At 41.5% G+C, this 18,541-nt stretch overlaps 3 protein-coding genes across 13 annotated transcripts in view; all 3 read right to left on the reverse strand.

Moving 5' to 3' along the window:
• Positions 1-1,724: 1,724 nt before the first annotated feature.
• Positions 1,725-5,526, reverse strand: cd7al (cd7 antigen-like). Its single transcript, XM_078793478.1, has 5 exons — positions 5,345-5,526; positions 4,915-5,268; positions 2,606-2,986; positions 2,266-2,363; positions 1,725-2,071 (listed from the first exon to the last, which is right to left on the reverse strand). Exons 1-5 carry the CDS (start codon positions 5,394-5,396, stop codon positions 1,877-1,879), a joined length of 1,080 nt encoding a protein of 359 aa, XP_078649604.1. The 5' UTR covers positions 5,397-5,526; the 3' UTR covers positions 1,725-1,876.
• A 901-nt stretch (positions 5,527-6,427) lies between these two features.
• Positions 6,428-13,672, reverse strand: znf207b (zinc finger protein 207, b). Of its 9 annotated transcripts, none has more exons than XR_013628127.1 (12): positions 13,497-13,670; positions 12,902-13,028; positions 12,677-12,815; positions 12,372-12,551; positions 12,224-12,302; positions 12,044-12,105; positions 11,271-11,410; positions 9,330-9,578; positions 8,813-8,969; positions 8,313-8,489; positions 8,010-8,105; positions 6,428-7,081 (listed from the first exon to the last, which is right to left on the reverse strand). XR_013628127.1 is itself a non-coding variant. In XM_058069421.2 (11 exons), exons 1-11 carry the CDS (start codon positions 13,535-13,537, stop codon positions 8,338-8,340), a joined length of 1,425 nt encoding a protein of 474 aa, XP_057925404.2. In that variant the 5' UTR covers positions 13,538-13,672; the 3' UTR covers positions 7,727-8,337. The 9 variants fall into 9 exon arrangements, 4 of the variants coding, with proteins under 4 accessions (XP_057925404.2, XP_057925402.2, XP_057925400.2 ...); XR_013628126.1 differs by having other exon boundaries at positions 8,306-8,489; XR_013628128.1 differs by lacking the exon at positions 6,428-7,081 and adding an exon at positions 7,727-7,821.
• A 361-nt stretch (positions 13,673-14,033) lies between these two features.
• The window catches only part of rhbdl3 (rhomboid, veinlet-like 3 (Drosophila)), a 37,608-nt gene continuing 33,100 nt past the window's right edge, over positions 14,034-18,541 (reverse strand). For all 3 annotated transcript variants that reach the window (XM_058069424.2, XM_058069423.2, XM_058069422.2), the window contains 3 exons: positions 17,391-17,491; positions 17,058-17,118; positions 14,034-15,932 (listed from right to left, as the gene is read on the reverse strand). In XM_058069424.2, coding sequence (XP_057925407.1) covers positions 15,661-15,932; positions 17,058-17,118; positions 17,391-17,491 — 434 coding nt within the window. In that variant the 3' untranslated portion in view covers positions 14,034-15,660. The remainder of the gene's footprint in view (positions 15,933-17,057; positions 17,119-17,390; positions 17,492-18,541) is intronic.

Genomic DNA, 18,541 nt, shown 5'->3' on the forward strand with positions numbered 1-18,541 from the left:
GTGTGTATGTATGTATGTATGTACATATGTATGTATGTGTGTGTATGTATATACGTATGTGTGTATGGATGTACATATGTATGTGTGTATGTATGTACGTATGTGTGTATAAATGTATGTGTGTATGTATGTATCTACATATTTATGTGTGTATGTACTTATGTATGTGTGTGTGTATATATATGTATGTGTGTACATATGTATGTACATACATATGCAGGTGTGTATGTATGTATGTACGTATAAGATAAGATAAGATATGCCTTTATTCGTCCCTCAGTGGGGAAATTTGCATTGCACAGCAGCAAGAGTACAGAATCAGTTAAGCAGTACAAAATACACAATATAGAAAAATAAACAATATAAACAACCCAAGTATTAACAAAATCAATAGTTTTCCCAGAGTTATATACAATACAGTATGTAGATAATATGAAACAAGATGAGATATATGACCAGTCTATACCCTGAGATCTTGCTAATGAGTTAATATGAGGCATTATGGAAATACTTCACATAGAACTTAGTATATTGCATTTAGAGCCCTTAATATTGCACATGGAGGTTGATCAGATATTGCACAGTGAATGGGGTCTGGAGTAACTATACTGACTAAAAGCAAGTATTACACAGATGTACATAGCAGTGTAGAAGTCTATTGTGAGCGGTGCTGGTTGTACAGCCTGACAGCTGCAGGAAGAAAGGACCTGCGATATCGCTCCTTCACACACTTGGGGTGAAGCAGTCCATCGCTGATGGAGCTCTCTAGTGCTGTCAAAGGGTCCTGCAGGGGGTGGGAGTCGTTCTCCAACATGGATGATAGCTTAGCCAACATCCTCCTCTCTCCCACCACATCCACTTGGTCAAGGGGGCAACCCACAGCAGAGCTGGCCTTCCTGATGACCTTATCCAGTCTCTTCCTATTTGCAGCCGAAAAGCTGCTGCCCCAGCAGACCACTCCCTGGAAAATGTCTCCCCACTGTGTGTGATTGTGTGTGTGGGTGGGTGGGTGTGTGTCTAGTATGGAGGGTGGGAGGGAGGGGCTTTCTTAGTAATTGCTTTTCCTTTTAATTGAGGTAATTGTTTTAATTCTGTAAAGCCCTTTGTGTTGCATGTCCTTGCAGGAAAAGTGCTCTACAAATAAAGTTGATTTGATATGTGTGTATGTATGTACGTATGTATGTTTATGTACATATGTATGTGTATTTATGTATGTACGCATGTATGTGTGTGTATGTATGTACATATGTATGTGTGTATTTATGTTTGTACATATGTATGACTGTATGTGTGCATGTGTGTATCTACACATAAATGTGTATATGTACTTATGTATGTGTATATACATGTGTACATATGTATGTACATACATATGTAGGTGTGTGTATGCATGTACTTGTGTATGTATATATGTATGTATGTACATATGTATGTGCGTATGTATGTACATGTGTGAATGTATGTATGTATATACGTACATATATATGTACCTTTGTATGTGTGTATGTATTTACGTATGCATGTGTATGTATGTTTGTGTATGTCCATATGTGCGTATGCATGTATGTACATATGTAGTATGTGTATGTACCTATGTATGAGTGTATATGTGCATGTATGTACATATATATTTACGTATGTGCGTATCTATGTATGTATGTAAACATACACACAGTGTTTTTTTGCATGGAAAAATCCTACTTCATAAAATGTACTCTCTTTCAGACACCAAAAGCATTTAATGGATTTATATCATTTCCTTTTGCCTTAGTTTTTTCCTTTTTTCAAACCAGAATGAATGACGAAAACCAAGGTTCTACAGTCCGGCAGTCCAATGACAAACATTCTATTCACATCCAATATTACGATTCTAATACTACTTTCTGAGGGCCCCAATGGGTGTTTCATAATGGTTTTCCAGGCAGGTTCTCTTCACCCGGCAGTTTTTGTCCTCGCTCGGCTCCTCCAGATGCCCCAGTTTGATACCAAGGGGCTGCACACCAACCATCTCCTCATAGATGGGTGCTGGAGGACGTGTCTTGGAGCCGCCGCTGCTGCTGCATGCTTTCTTCTGCAAACAAATCAGTGAGATGCACAAAAATGTGAGTTTCCTGCCAATCACACCAAAATCCTCATGGGTGTTGTCACACATAAAGTTCACTACCTTCCTTATGAGAAAAAACTGTTGTGAAACTTGCGGTTAAGTTGCAAGAGGAAGTGGGGGCACACCCTCAAACTAGCAGGTGCTGGTCAACACCGACTTACTTGGTAGAGCAGCAACGATGTGAGGAGAACGAGGAGGACTGCCACGGAGGAGGACAGCGCGTACAGCAGGGTGGTGTAGCTTGAGCAGCCGCATTGACCTGTGGCGAGAAAAGAAACAAAAAGAAGCGCTGAGTCCTTGGAGGAAGGAAAAGCGGCAGTTAAAATACAAAGAGTTCAGTGGAATTGCAGAAGCCACCGAGGCCACTTCCTTCCTAGTTGCAGGCTGAACAAGCCATTGGGCAATGAGCAAGTGTTAAGATGTATTAAAAAAGATGTTAGAGGGTGTTAATTGGGGAGCAGCATGGCGATGGGCCGCCCCCGTTGTGAGGCCAGCACCTACTTTGCACGGAAACAAAGACGGCTCTTCGCCTGTCGAGTGATGTGCTACTGTCATGGCGGCCGCGCAGGAGCAGCTGGCAGCTATACAAGCCGCCATCCTCTGGCTGCAGTTGGTGGAGGGTGAGGTTGTACGTGAAGCCCCCGGGCCCCGGCGCCGACCACAGCTGGAAGCGTGAGGAGGTGGAGGAGGGTGGTCCATTGCGGTGGTGATGGTGGTGCTTGGAGTGGTACAGCAGCTCCACGGGATCTCGGCCCCTTTGCCGCGTCAGGCTTACTCCCTCCACTGGCAGGTCGTTGCCGTGAGGGGGGAGACAGGGGATGACGGCTGAACCCCCGGTGCACACTTCTAACCGCCCTATGTCCATCCATCCATTGGGGGCATCTCAAGAGGGGGGGGGGATAAAAGCTTAGACAATGACCTGGTGCATGTTTGGCCTTAGAGGTAGCAACACATGTGGCGAGACAACAGGAAATGGGCAGTGCATCTTCTTAAAAAGGATTAAATCAAATCTGCTTCTTCCTACTACTAATCAGACATATTCATTGTGTACATGTTATCGTGTACTTCAAAGTGTGTGTGGAAGATGTGTGTCCCATTATATCTGGCGTAAAAGTAACACCACATTTCAAAAAAGGAACACTATACCAACAGTAAAATATGGTGGTGGTAGTGTGATGGTCTGGGGCTGTTTTGCCGCTTCAGAACCTGGAAGACCGCTGTGATAAATGGAACTATGAATAATGCTGTCTACCAGTCAACTGTTTGTGACCAACTTGGGTTCTGCAGAAGGACAAATGATCCAAAACACACCACCAAGTCCACCTCTGAATGCCTGAAGAAAAACAAAATGGTCTAGTCCAGGGGTCTCAAACTCAATTTACCAGGGGGCCACCGGAGCTAGGTTCTGGGTGAAGCCAGGCCGCATCAAGTTTTAAAAAAAAAAAACAATCTTCAATGCTTTTGCTTCTGCTATACCCTACACTTTTTCAGTACTTTGGTTCTGGTTTTCCACACCAAAATATTGTGTATATATTATACATTATATATGTTCTCAAATATCGGAATTTTTATTTTTCTATACACAAAATAAGATAAAAAATAAATAAATAAACAAATTAAGAATAAAGACTATAAATCGATAAATCAGTAATAAATAAGTAAAATAATAAAACAGCAAATAAGAAAAACGTAAGAAACCACATACAGTTGGTAGAGAAATTACTTTTTTCAGATTCAAATGTACAGTATTAACAGTTATTTAACCTTTAACATGAACATTAATGAAAGTACCGCCCGGGACAGATGTTTGTTTTGGGTCAGTTTATGGTCCCCAAACTATTTACAGTCACGTACCCCTTCAGATATTTCATCTTAAGCCATGGATTCCATACTCCTGCACCCTTAAAAAATCAGTTTATCATAATTTACTTTAAATCAGGGGTCTCAAACTCAATTCACTTGGGGGCCACTGGAGCTAGGGTCTGGGCAAGGCTGGGCCACATCAGGTTTTCCCAAAAAAAAAAACGCATTTATTAAAAACTGAAAAATATACAAACTTTTTCAGTGCTTTGGTTCCGATTTTCTACAATAAAAGCTCTGATAAAACATTCCACTGTTCTCAAATATCTTAATTTTTTTTTCTGCACAAAATAAGATAAAAAATAAATAAACAAATCAAGAATAAAGAAAATCAATCAATCAGTAATAAATAAATAAATATAATAATAATAATAATAATAAACCGGCAAATAATACAAACTTAAGAAACCACATATAGTTGGTGGGTAGACAAATTATTTTTTTCAGATTAAAATGAACAAAGCATTATTAGAGCCCTGTAGACATGACAAAACACGACTATAGTCACATTTATACTCTTTTTATTTACAACATATTGCGCAACTGCAGGGTCTTGAGACACATGCTAACTCGCAAACTAGAGAGCTAGCCTTCAAGTTATTTCCTTTAAACTTAAATAGCCAAAAACTTACCACTTCCACACGGATAGGGAGGATAACTATTAACAGTTATTTAACCTTTAACATGAACATTAATCAAACGTAATAATTTTTTCGCACTAACATTAAACTTTCGCGTGTTTGAGACCCCTGTTTTAAATATTGCATATAATTGGTTAATTCACTTTATAGTAATTCTGGGTGAAAATATGTATTTTGGTTGTTCACATTTTGCCTCCCGTCCCCCACTTTGGGAACCAAGAGATGAAACCCAAACGTCTACCTCCTACCAGTGAGTAAGTGCAGGTGTCACTAACGTCTCTGTTGTCCAATCGGATAAAGTCTACTCACCATCATGAACAAGGAGGAAGAATTCCGTCTCTCCTGGTCGGTACTCATCCACAGAAGACGGGTTCTCCACCACAAACTCACAGACGTAACGGTCTGTGTCGTTGGCTCTCAGGTCGGACATGGTCACATTTACAGAGTGGCTGCTCGGGTCACCGCTGACCACCAGACGTTGTTTGTCCGGAGAATTGTACACATGTGCCTCCGTGTTGGTGTACTTGAAGACAACGTCATTGAGATGCAACCAAGTACGTTTTAAATCAAAGGCCAAAGGTGCGGGGCTACTGGTCTTGATGGAGCAAGGAAAGACCACCACCTCACCCACCCGCCTCTCCAGGAATTGGATGTCACCACTCACTACGACACAAAAAGTATCAGACATGTTAAAGAAACAGTATTAATTCCAACACGGGGATGCCAAAGTCCAACTCACCAAACACACTGTCAATCACCAACAAAGTCCACAGGTGACGGATCCCAATCATCTTTATTTCACTCAACACTGGAACTCAGATCCAGAGACCCAAAGTCATGACAACACATATGGAAGAACCCAAAGTGGGTTTAGAACAGCGACCAGAAATGCAATCAGGAGGAACTCTACCAAGCTCCACCTTCTGATCTCAAGGGGGAACAGAAGAGGAAGTCGTAGTTAGCCCACAGTGCAAGATGTCTCAGTTCTCAGAAAACACAAACATACGTATGTACAGGATGGGCCATACATTTCTAAACATAGGAAAAAAATGCATATTTTTTATGTTTCAGATCAGATTCCAAGATCTCTTCCCTCTTGATTTCTATCTTTGGTGGCACACAAACACACATACATACATTTATTTATATATTTACATATATATTTTTAAATATATAAACACATACATACACAAGTATAAATACACATACAATAAACAGTCAAGGAAAAAATGATTAGACCACGCTTGTTTCTTCAGTTTCTTGTTCATTTTAAATGCCTGCTACTACTTAAAGGTGCACATTATTTTGGTCGTAAAATGCTACATTATATTAATACAAATTGTCCCAACAATGCGTTGCGTTTTGAGGGATCTTTTTCTCTAGTTTCTAAATGGATCCAATAGTTCATTGGGACATTGGGTCTAGATGGCGGTGGATGGTGTTTTTGTTTAATCATAGGTCAGTTTCCTTTGTTTTGCTCAACATACCACCAGCTCTATTTTGCCATCTCTTTATGCGACTAGACCTTTGTCCTGATGCTGGTCAGCACTAATGATTCTTTAGTTTAAAAAAGAAAAGTTTATTTCAAATTAAATGTGGGGTATTACCATACATTTCCCTCCATTAATAAACAAAATATATTATTTTAAGTTATATTCACTTAAAATTGCAATTATTGTAATTACAATGTAAAAGCGAGTAGTTGCTCTAGCCACTATTGTCCACTAGGGGACGTGGATTGACCGAATGTCCCACAAACTTTAATCCAACAACTGAATCACACAAGACAGAATAATGCAGTGACTTAAAAGTTTATTAGTATAAACTTGAAAACACAGCAGGGGATTTAATACATGGATGTAATCAGCTTCAACATGCAAAACATTTATACATATGGGGGCTATATTACAGGTCGCAAACGATTTATTATTTCTAACAATTTGCAAAAGAATTACATGAAAATGGAAATATTTACAATTTCCAGTAAATTTATCAGTTAATTTTTCTATTTCCATACTGTCACTATCATTTATTTACATGAGCACCACTGCATATTTTTACCACTTTTTTCATACTAATGTAGTATAATGTGCAACAAAAATCACATCTAATTAACTTTTGTGTGCATGTTTTGTATGACTGAAAAAAACGGAGATGCAGACTTTTAGGTGGACAGCAGCACATATGTGAGGCTGTTGAGAAGACCGTTTAAAAGTCCTTTTCACTGGCGTTTACTTACCATTTCAGTCCATCGCATGGCTACCATTTGATTTGAATCAACACTCACCTGCTTGTACCATCTCAACTATCAAAGTCTGAATGAAAACGTATTTGCACCATACATGAATACATACAAGGCCTAACATAGTTGTACAGTACAGACCCACATTACAAGGAATAGCAGGTACTTACTGAGTTTAAATGGCCTGTAGCGCCAGGTGAGTGGGTACAAGGCTGAAAAGTTGAGTGGGAAGGGCTACAGACAACAGACAGATACAAAGCAGTAAGTGATCGGCAGCACCACTGAGGGTTGTCATCCTTATTAAACGCACGAAAGTATGACAAAATCATTCTTTAGGTCTTTATGTGGCCAACCTGACTGAATACCACACACAGCAAATCCCAAGCATGTGTCCAACACATGACAATGACCATGTAAGCATTGGGAATATAAAAGGGACCCACTGAATACACATACTGCAGGAAAATAAAGGTGTCCAGCTCTTTCTGGAAAAAAAAAACTATATGTGAACAGGATAAAAATATGGTAGTTTGGATTCCCATTATAACCAATTACTAATTTAAAAAATAGGATTACAGCTGGTGTTTGCTGCAGTTTCTGTATAGCTGGGTGGTATTTGCATCAAGTGTACATTTTAAACAATATAACTAAATGTCAAATATTCTACTACTGTACCATTCTTTCATGTTTTGTGATATCATGCAGTATTTTGGACCCCAAGTTGGCCATCTTAGTTCAAGGCTTTGAGTAATTCTTTAAGGAAATGTCAGGTGGGTGCCACATAAAGAGAATGATGGCCAACTTGGTGTTGCGTCTGAAACAAAAACATGGTACAAACCTTCGTGACTCACCTTCACGCACGTCACAACAAACCAGCACTGCATTTTTAAGGTGGATTTTATTACAACAGATTGATAAAACATTACAAAGGATGCACACAGGTACCCTTTAAGCAGGAAAATCTTAAAACAAGCCTGAAATAAGAAGAAAGCTAGACTCATGAGCTGCAGATTGATAACAGTTGGAATCATCTTTATCACAGAGACCCTCACCAACCAAGGTTGGGGACGCAAGTCCAACAGCACCTAAACATGCTGTGAGGGCCTCGAGTGATCTACAAAAAGAAATTCAATCCAATAAATGGTTTACAAGGTAAACTTGCCTTTGTAAGGGGTTGGTACGTTCATGTAAGTCCAGCAGCTTCAACAGAACTATGAATCACTTTAACACACTTCACCTCTAAGAACCTGAGTGAAACCTATGAGGGAAAGAATTTCATCTTCACAAGTGATGAAATAACAAAACAAGCAGTCAGGAACTTGTGTGGTGTTGGACTGTGGTTACATGAAATGTCCATGTGTTGCTAACAAATAATTAAGTCTTCACCACCACTGGGCTTACTGCTCTTTGCTTGCAGCTAGGTCAGAAAATGTACAAGGATGAGAGAAAGGTGTTAACCTCAAACCTAATGTAGTGGCTGCTTTGCTGCTTCAGTAGCGCCCAGCAGGAGACATGACAGGTGGCCTCATGCCCAGTGGGGGGCCTCCCTGATAAGGAGGAACCAGAGGAGGACCCTGCCCATACGGAGGCATCCCTCCAGGCATGTAGCTTGGCATGCCCTGTGGAGGGGCCCCATACTGACCTACAGAGAGGGCACAGGGAACAAAAAGGTTAATTTCAATATTTAACACTTAATGACACCAAGGATATCTGGAAATAAATGAACGCCTGAGAGGTTATAATGTGCAAAACCAATTAAAATTTTGCAAGTTATAAAGTTGTCAGCAGCATAAGTCAAAATAGCTCAGTTGAGTGACCAAATAATTAAGCAAGAAGATTTATTCAAAAAGAGCTTTTTAGTGTGGCAGCTAAAAAACTTCCGTAGTGGTTTTATGATGGCTGTTTGACCAAAGTCCATTATTTCCAAAATTGTTGTATTCGCAATTGTTCTATTATGTTTCTCACCATGCATGGGATGCCTCATGCCTGGCTGCTGTGGTGGAAGGCCTTGCTGTGGGGCAATCATGCCTCCTACAGCGGCCACTGGGGGAGCAGCCACATGGGCCTGCCCCGTCCTTGCTAACAGACGCTGGTACCGGGGCAACTGGGCCCTCAGCTCCTCCTGTTAGCAGAGACAACACAAAGAGCAGATTTTTACACAGAAGAATCACTGCTACATACCTTACAACAATGATGAATATTCACAAAATTGTAAAGTACCAGTGGTGGCAGACAATTTCCAACTGGGGATAATCAAGCTTGGATTCATCCTTTCCCATGCACACGTAAGAGAATCATAATATTACGTAAAGTTAAAACTATAACATAATTCCGTTTCTGTGATGTGCCCGTGAATACATACTTCTATTCATATCATACAATAGCCAAAATACTTGAATAGCCTGTCATATAAATGTTCTAATATATGTATCAGTCATTACTTACTGTGTTAAGGGCAAAAAAGAGAGTTCAAGCAACTTACCAGCGAAATATCCTCATCAGGGTGGATCAACTTACTAGTTGCACTCGAGGTGGTGAGGGTAGCAGGTTTAGTGGTCACTGTGGCTGGGGGTTTGGCCACAGTACTGCTAGATGGATTAGATGAGGAAGTGGAAGAGGAGGAAGAGACAGAGGGTTGGGTATATGCAGGGAATGTTGCCTTGGGTGGGTCGGAGGAGACTGCCGTGCTGTGGGAGTTGGATGCAGCGACTCCTGAAGCACTTTGCTGGGCCTGCACAAAGAAACGACAAGGGGTAAATGGCCAACCTTTAAAAAATGGTTCATTCTGTTGATTCTAGTAGACAACACACAAACCTACAGCTTTCTATTAAATATGTATACTGTAATCCTTGGTGATTTTTAACCCTACCTTAAATAGGCCACTTTGTTTTTGATTTCTTCCATTTTGGGTTTTTAACTCAGTACCACAATGAATACATGAGTAAGCACATCCAATCATTACTGAAACCCAGAGAGGTTCAAGCAGAAATCATGCAAGTCTGTGGCGAGGTTAAGATGTAAACTGTTGTCCCTGTCAAGTCTAACAAAGCTCATGCACGGTAACAAAAAGGAAATCACAGCCAGGTGTTGTTGGGGAGTAGTAGTCTGTGACACCAACTGTGTAAGCCCTTGCACTACACCTTTGCTGCACAAGTGGGCTTGCAAGACAAATGCCAATAGCAATCTGCCTGGCTTCCATGTTGGACTTTACAAGCAGTTAGTGAGAAAGCGACATGCAGCTGACAGCCACAGTCTGGTTTGTGAGCATACTTGTGGCGTGTTAGGAAAGGGAAGCTGAGAGGAGGCAGACTGAAGGTCTGCGGGTGGAGAGGAAACGGCTGCTGTGCTGCATTGAACACCAGAGCCCATCTGCAGCATGGTGGAAAGGAGATCACAGCATTGGCATATCACATATTTGTAAGGGTTTAAACATAAAAATTGTGGAAGTGGACGAGCTGACTACGTGTGGCAAAACAGGGCGCTGGAAAAGGTCCGCAAGTAATAAATCAAAATCCTGTATACAGGGATGGGAATGGCTTTGCTGAAAATCAGCTGAAAATAAGTCGGGGGTCTGGGGGCCACCGGCCAGGTCCAGGGCGGAGCCCGGTAGGGGGCCCAGGGGGGCGAAGCCCCCCGGAAGCTCCCAACATTTCAGCTTTTGAGGGCACTAAAACTGGCATACAATGAAAGAAATATTAAGACCTCAAACAACAAAAATAAATGAATAAAAAACATGGAACAAACTGCATTCAAAGTAAAATTAATAGATTTCCATAGGTTTGAATATGTGACTCACAATTTCCTTTTAAACACGTACGTTGAAGTCAACACCAGGTAACTTAACATAGTCGTTTTCTTTTTGCAATCAGTGCATGCAAATGATCAGTCGCAACCTTCCTCTTTTCTGCTTTTTGATGTGCCAGTCTTGCAACTTTCGCTGCCTTCTCGTTTTTTTTCTTCTGCTCAGCTCTACTCTCTTTCTCATGTTCTCTCTTTCACCGTGTTCCGCCATTACGGGTTCACCGAACGCGTTTGAAACGCGACGTGTGATTGGCTGAGACACGATACAACCAATCACAGCAAGCCTACTAAACCAGCTCATTTTCTCGTCGACTTCGCGGCCAAGATGCCGCCTCGGCCCGATCGGACACGATATACCGAGACTGTACCTACACCTACCCCCCCCCCCACCCCCCACAATTTTCTCAACGAATTTACACGAATTACGAAAATGGACTTTTGCCAGAAAAATCCGCGGAATTCCGCGGATCCGCGGAAAATTCCCATCCCTGTGTATATGGCAACCAAATAGACATGATCTCACAAAGCTGATGCACCCTGTCTAGTAGAGAGGAGGCTTGTAGGGAAGAGGCCTTCGCAAATGGGGTATGTAATCTGTTAATATGAGTCGCGACGTTCCAACCTGTGCTGCACTGGGGAAAAGAGGCTTGGTGACAGCCGGCTGAGCCGCTGGTACCGTTGGTCGTGTGGGTATCGCTCCTGCTGTTGGAGCAGGGGCCATGTGAGGCATCCCTGGCCTTGGAGCCATATGTGGAGGCATTCCTAAGCAAGGAGAAAGAACGGCCAAACATTCAGAGGTGCAACCACAGATGTTCCCCAAATTAAAGTTGAAAGTAAAAATAAAATAAGACCCAGGAACAGTGCTTGGCCTAAGCAGATGTACCAAGTGTGGTTTAAAGCGTGATTCAAATGTTCTGCTACTATTAAAGAGACTAGTGTTAGACAAAGATTCTTAGACTTGTGTGGTATCCTTTCAATTGATGACTTTCATTTCATTTGGAGCTGTTAATCCATACTGATACACTGTATGTAACTTGATTTTAATTTTTGCCTGGTCGCTCATGAATGTGGGGGGAAAACAAACAATTGTGTCTACTGTTAGGGGCTATTAAAAACAAAGTACTATAGATATGGAGGAAGCCAAGGGCCATACTCTATGATGTAAACAAATATAAAAGGAGCCATATTATTGCAGCGACTTGTATTGTTTCTGTGCAAATTGATAACTGTCTGGATCAAGGTGATCAAAGTGAATAGTGGGAAACAGTTGCAAGTGGCAGGTAATCATTTCAACCGAGATAGTTGATTGCACAATGTAGCTCATACAATTTCTGGCAACTTTGGTTATACGTGATATGAATTAGGTCACTACTACTTGTCCTAAAGTGAGCTCACCTGGGGGCATACCAGGCATGCCTGGCATCATGGGAGGCATCATTCCACCCATTGGCATCATCCTGCAAGAGACATTATGTTCTCAAGGTCAAAAGGTTTTTTTTTTTTTACAATGCCTTATTAGCATAGCAAGACATCTGAGAATAGAAAGTACATGAGAGAAAATGATCGTGAACCTACCCCGGAGGCATTCCATGCATACCAGGGGGCATGGCATGCATCATGGGAGGAACACCTGGCATCATTGGAGGCATTCCCACTACAAGAAGAGGATAGGCATCAAGAAAGTTAACATTGGATGGTTAAATTTACGTTGTTTGGCACTCACCTTGATATCCACCTGGAGGCATCCCCGCAGCACCGGTTACAGTAGGGATCCCAGGCTGAGCCATAGGTGCAGCATAGGCTGCCTGAGGCGGGACTCCAGCCACCTGCTGCACTGACGGTCCTGCTTCATCGTCATCATCATCCTCATCTGAATCATCCGGGTTCCTTTTCTTCCCTCCGTCTGAAATCCAAGACGCGATAGTGAAAGGATATCACTCAAAGTCTAATTCATTCATAACACAAAACACGGAAATTCAGTGTTTGTGTCTTATTAGATTCAGCATATATGCCAAAAGGTGTACAAACCTTGAGATTTCTGCGCTAACGTTCGTCTCCTTTCTTGCATATCTTTCTCTGGAATCCCTTCCATACCATAGATCTCCAACTCGATATCTGTTCTTCCAGGAATTGCATTTGGTACACTGTCGATTGTCTCTTTATGCACCTGAAATATATGCAACAGGAGCATATGCTACTATAGATAGATGTGCAACAGAAGAACTTATAAAAGTGTACAATGTGTTCACCCACCTGCATGCAATGAATGGCCAGACCTGGACCAGTGTATAGTTTTTTATGGCAAATGTGACATTTGAAATGTTTTGCCTTTTGATGCTGAATGAGGATCTTTTCATCATCAAAATCTCGATTGCAGTACCTTGGGAAGGGAATTAAGGTTGGTTCCCGAAAACAAGAAATGACGCGGAAAACTAAGTAACGAATTTAACGATGAGACTATTTGCTGACTTGTATTAAATTCCATTGCATTTCACCGAAAAATAAATATTACAAAATACACTGAATACGTTATTTATTATAAATTAAGGCGTTAACAGCTTACGACACACAGCATTACATTTGCATGGCAAGGCTAACGCGTTAGCCAGCGCCACTTTGTTATACAAACGAACCTCAGAAATTCACACGGTTGAGTTATGAATGTTATGAATGTTAATAATTCTCAGTAAAGATAGTCACCAGTCTATAATGACATTTTTCACGATAGCTTTGGCCTACGGAAACAATAAACATCGTTCAATGTAGTTTAGGCCTGCCTTTTGTCAGGGCGAGTTTCCGAAACACCGTGCCTTTATCTTGACGTTTGGTCGTCCATTCAAAAGGATACCAGCACCATGGCTTCATCTGCTTCTTCTTTTTTCGTCCCATTTTTACAGCGAATACAGAAAAACAAGGCCTACGTCAATTGAGTTCTTATTATCTGTTTGACAACAGCATGCTGTAATTCAGCCTCAACGCCGAAAATGGCGCCTGTCGCAGGAAGTCGCAACGGCCTGCTTAGACGTGACGTAGCGTAGACACGCCCCTATTGACTCAACTACGGTATTGCTGTCAATTCCATTATTTTCAATCGGTTTTATTTTAACATAATTAAGATATCATTGTACTAGATATGTCTTTTCATAATAACGACAATTAAACTGTAGACGAGTAGCATGTCGTCATCTTCTCGGACGCTGTGGTTCGGAGCGAGAAACACAAGTGTCCGCTAGATGGCAACAAAGTTGCACAAGTCACATGATCAGGTAAACTAGTGTGTCATGCTCAGCTTGGCTTTGTTTCCATGGGCTTAAAAAAGTTTAAATTGCCATTTTCAGAATAATAACATCAAGAATTTATGTTGTTTATTTGAAAAAATGTTTAATGTACTCCAGTATGTACATATCAAATCTACAAAATATCCACATTGTTAAAATATTAGTAATTTCACCATCAATTTTGTCACAGCCCTGATAACATATATCCAGTTACTATCTTTAACTGACGTATAAATAGGATACAATATATTGCTAACAATGCAGACGGGCCACAGAATGTACACAACATACAGTATCAGTACCTCATAGTAAAAACAATCAACGGCAAACAAGTTAAACTGTGTTTAACTACACAATAATAAGGTTTGTGCGAAGCAGTTACCAGAGTAACATGAGGTTAAAGTACAGTACTCTTTACCACTGGGGGTTGTGGTCGCCTTCCAGTCCACTTCTATTTCACTCAATGAACAATTTTGAAAGGGACAGAGAGCGCACATTGATTTCCCACTTTGCATCATTTGAGTCAGCACCAGTTGGGATGCAATGAAGTTCACACCTGTGTACTTTTCTGCTAATTTGGTTATAAGAATAAAAACCAGAGAGCTCTCCGATGCTGATTTTTTCCCCCGTAAGTCACCATTTTACCATCAATAAATAACATATTTGCTGACATTAACAATCTATAAAATAAAAAAAACACCGCAAATGCCCAATGGGACAACAGTTTGGCATCACTTCTGAAAGCTTAAAAGTCTGAATGGCACTTGTGCTTGTGCATTTATCTGTACACACATTTTGGTGCATTTACACACAAAGGTATGAGGCTCATTTAAACACTAAGACAAACAAACCCAAACTGAACTACCATCATCTCTATAATCTGTTACAGTATATTTGAGCCAAAGTTGTTATGATACCAAATGAATGCATACATTGAGAATGAGAACACTTTTAAGAGAGTGTCACCCAACAGAAGAGGTCCATGCTAGACTATGCTTGATGTACTTTCACAAAGCTTTGTGAGTAGGCACCTTCAGGTTCCGTATCAGAGGAGGCAAACATCAAGTGGACAGAATGGCTCACACCTGCGGCTATGTCCACACGTACATGGGTATTAAAAACATTTCTCCGCATTCCAGGGTCATGTACAGTATATATCGCTATCCTATACCACAAGGTTTAGGCTGTCAAGAGCATGCCAAAGCAACAGACGGCACCAATCAGATGATCACAACCAAGTTTACAAAAATGCATAAATACATAAATAAGTCGTATGAACATACAACAGTACTTTGCACCAGTCTCAGGCCACCATTAATGATTTTCATAGCAGTAATTAATAGCACAGTTAATACGGTGGAGGATGACTCAAAAATACTAAACCAATTTCCACAAACAATTGTAGTGGTATAGTGTGTAAGTTAAGGAATATATTACTGGTCATTTTTTTCTATAATATGTGTTTAAAAATACCTGTGTTCGTGTGGACATTTCTCATTCTGTTTTAACAACAATTCCGTGATAATGATTACCGGTGGGTGTGGGCTGTGGCTGTATGATCTTACACGATGTATGTAAGGCTTCTTCCAGAAATGCAGCAAATGGATGGAAATGGAGAATTTTTCATCAGCGCACTACATGCATGATGGAGATCATTTGTGACTGATTCCACAATGCGACTCAGCGTATGAGGTATCAGTATATGGATGAAAGAAGAACCCCTAAATAAGCATGTCACGGCGGTGGGGGTAATCGCACGTCAAGCAAGCTGTAGGCAAAAATGTTCCAGAAGACAGCGCAGAGCACAAACAAGGTGTAGACGCAGAAGAAGATCCAAAACAGAGACTGCTCCTGGAGCCGCTGCTCGTAGTTCTGCAGGACCACCACACCCAGCGTGAGACCTACCATCACTCCACCAAGGTGAGCAACAAAGCTGGGGTTGGGGCAAGGAGGAAAGGCTGGTGGGTAGAAGCGGAGCCACACGGCGCGCCCAAATTCTACACTCACTGTGTGAAGAAAAACAGGATTTTATTAACACAGTTAAATGTTAATTATCTCTACACTAGCATAGATGTTCATACTGATAGGGGAAAGCATGGGGTAACTAAATTATAGTACATACACAAAGGACAATCTGGTAACCTGTCAAATCTTTATTAGAAATAGGCATCTTGGTTTTCATTAGTAATCCGTTCCAAAAAGTCAGAACAAAAAAGCCAAAGCAATTTTTTCCCCATCAGAAATGATTTAAAGCAATTAATTGTGGGCTGCTTTGATGCCTTCAAGTAATCCACGGGAAAATGCACTTGTTTGTTATGGCCATACAAAAAACAAGACGTGGGGCATCCATTCATTCATTCATTTTCTACCGCCGTGCAGCCAAGACATGATATTTTCCTAAAAAATTGTAGTGGAACACCATGTTGTACAAAAAGTTGGGTGTACTAAAACTGAGATTTGACTCTAAAGGCGTGATTGGTATGATCTCAACCCGAGCGGTGCCTTGATATTGTCCACAATGAACACCATGTTCAATCATAAGGCTGCCCACATGTGCACTTGGCACATGGCCACCCTGGGTCACAGTTCGATGATTGACTTTGTGATCATGTCATCTGACTTGTAGCCATATGTTTTGAACACTTGAGTGAAGAGAGGGGCGGAGCTGCCAACTGATCACCACCTGGTAGTGAGTGGGGGAGGATGCTGGTCAGACTTGGCAGGCCCGAACACATTGTGAGGGTTCACTGGGAACGTCTGGCAGAGTCCCCTGTCAGAAGGAGTTTCAACTCCCACCTCTGGGAGCGCGTCAACCATGTTCTGAGAGAGGCTTCCATTGTCGAAGTGACTGACCAGACATGTGGCTGTAAGGCCTGTTGTGGCGATAATCCCAAAACCAGATAGTTGAATCTCGGTTTCAGGAGGTGGTAGAACTGTGGACAAACCTCGGCAGGGTCCTTGACGGTGCATGGGAGTTTGCCCAACAAGTCCAAATGTATTTTGTGGACTCAGAGAAGGCATTCGCACATTCATTTATTGTTGCTTGTTTTGATCTTCTTTTGGATTTGCTTCCAAAGATGCTTCCAAAGACTAAATAAGAGGTCAAAAGCAGAGTATTTCATTTGACTTACTGCACACCAGAGCCATGGCCATCCGGAATAATTTAAATTGACACTTCATCCCTGACCAATTCTGAAAAAAAAGAGAGCGAAAGAGATGATGGACAGCATGGGATGACAGTTATTAAAACCAAAGATAAAGACATGCTTGAAGGTCAAGTATTTCGCCATCACAAAGCGCTGTGGAATGTATGGCATGTGCAGATAGAGCCGCACCTGCTGTGCCCCGAAAGACGAAGCTTTGAGGATGGCTGCAGAGCGATGACATGACAACTGAGTGATGTTCTAATCCTCGGCAGTCCACACATACTTACGTATTTGCACAGACTCAAAAGCAAAACCTACCATGACTACATTGGCCAGGTGTGCAGAGACTAGGGCATACACGCCGCCGGATGAGCCGACCACGGGAGCCGTCATGTCGGTGACGGACACCGCCAGAGAACCTGCAGTGTTCAGAGACATCACAGGTCAGATAACCTCACCTAGCTTACAAACATAGAATATCTGCTGTTGTGATAGTAAAATTACATATCAGGGAGTATGACTAGGAATTATTTTACTGCACTAACATGTGTTTCATCAATGAATTCATTATTTCAAGAGCACTTGTGTTATCTGGCTCACTCTTTTTCTTCCCTGGCTTCTCTAGAAGAATCGCTGTCTTTCCTGTCCTCAGTTTTAAGGTTCTCTTGTTTTTTGTTCATTCATTCATTCATTCATTCATTTTCTACCGCTTTTCCTCACGAGGGTTGCGGGGGTGTTGGAGCCTATCCCAGCTGTCTTTGGGCAAGAGGCGGGGTACACCCCGGACTGGTCGCCAGCCAATCACAGGGCACATATAGACAAATAACCATTCACACTCACATTCATACCTATGGACAATTTGGAGTCGCCAATTAACCTAGCATGTTTTTGGAATGTGGGAGGAAATCGGAGTACCCGGAGAAAACCCACACATGCACGGGGAGAACATGCAAACTCCATACTGAGATTTCCGAGGGTGGAATTGAACCCTGGTCTCCTAGCTGTGAGGTCTGTCTCTTATTTTTTATGAAATAAAAAAACAATTGAGCTATGTCAACACATACAGCCAACTACAATATCATATTTCCTTCCCCTAGTCAAGGTTAGCTAAACATTAACTCAGTGCCAATGAAGTCCTCATCTCGTAATCAGAAACCTTTATTTAACAGAGACACATACTGAACAGGAAGCCTGGGGTTCCACAGGGATGTATGTTGAGCCCATTGCTGTATACACACTATAGCAATGACTGCTTCAGCATCTCATTCAACACAACATATCTCAGGACAATACAGCCATCCTTGCACAACCAACCAAAATTATGTGATGTGCTTTGTTGTCTCTGTAACGTATAGTCAATGAAGACGAATAAACTAATAAATCTAGTGTAAGGCACTGTGTGCATGATTTATGCTGTGTAACTACTAACTAGACAAGAAAAACATTGTAGGAGAGTACAAAGGACCTTA

This window comes from Doryrhamphus excisus, linkage group LG9 (assembly GCF_037039965.1).
Source record: "Doryrhamphus excisus strain RoL-2023G ecotype Guam linkage group LG9, RoL_Dexc_Guam_v1.1, whole genome shotgun sequence".
Lineage (NCBI taxonomy): Eukaryota > Metazoa > Chordata > Actinopteri > Syngnathiformes > Syngnathidae > Doryrhamphus > Doryrhamphus excisus.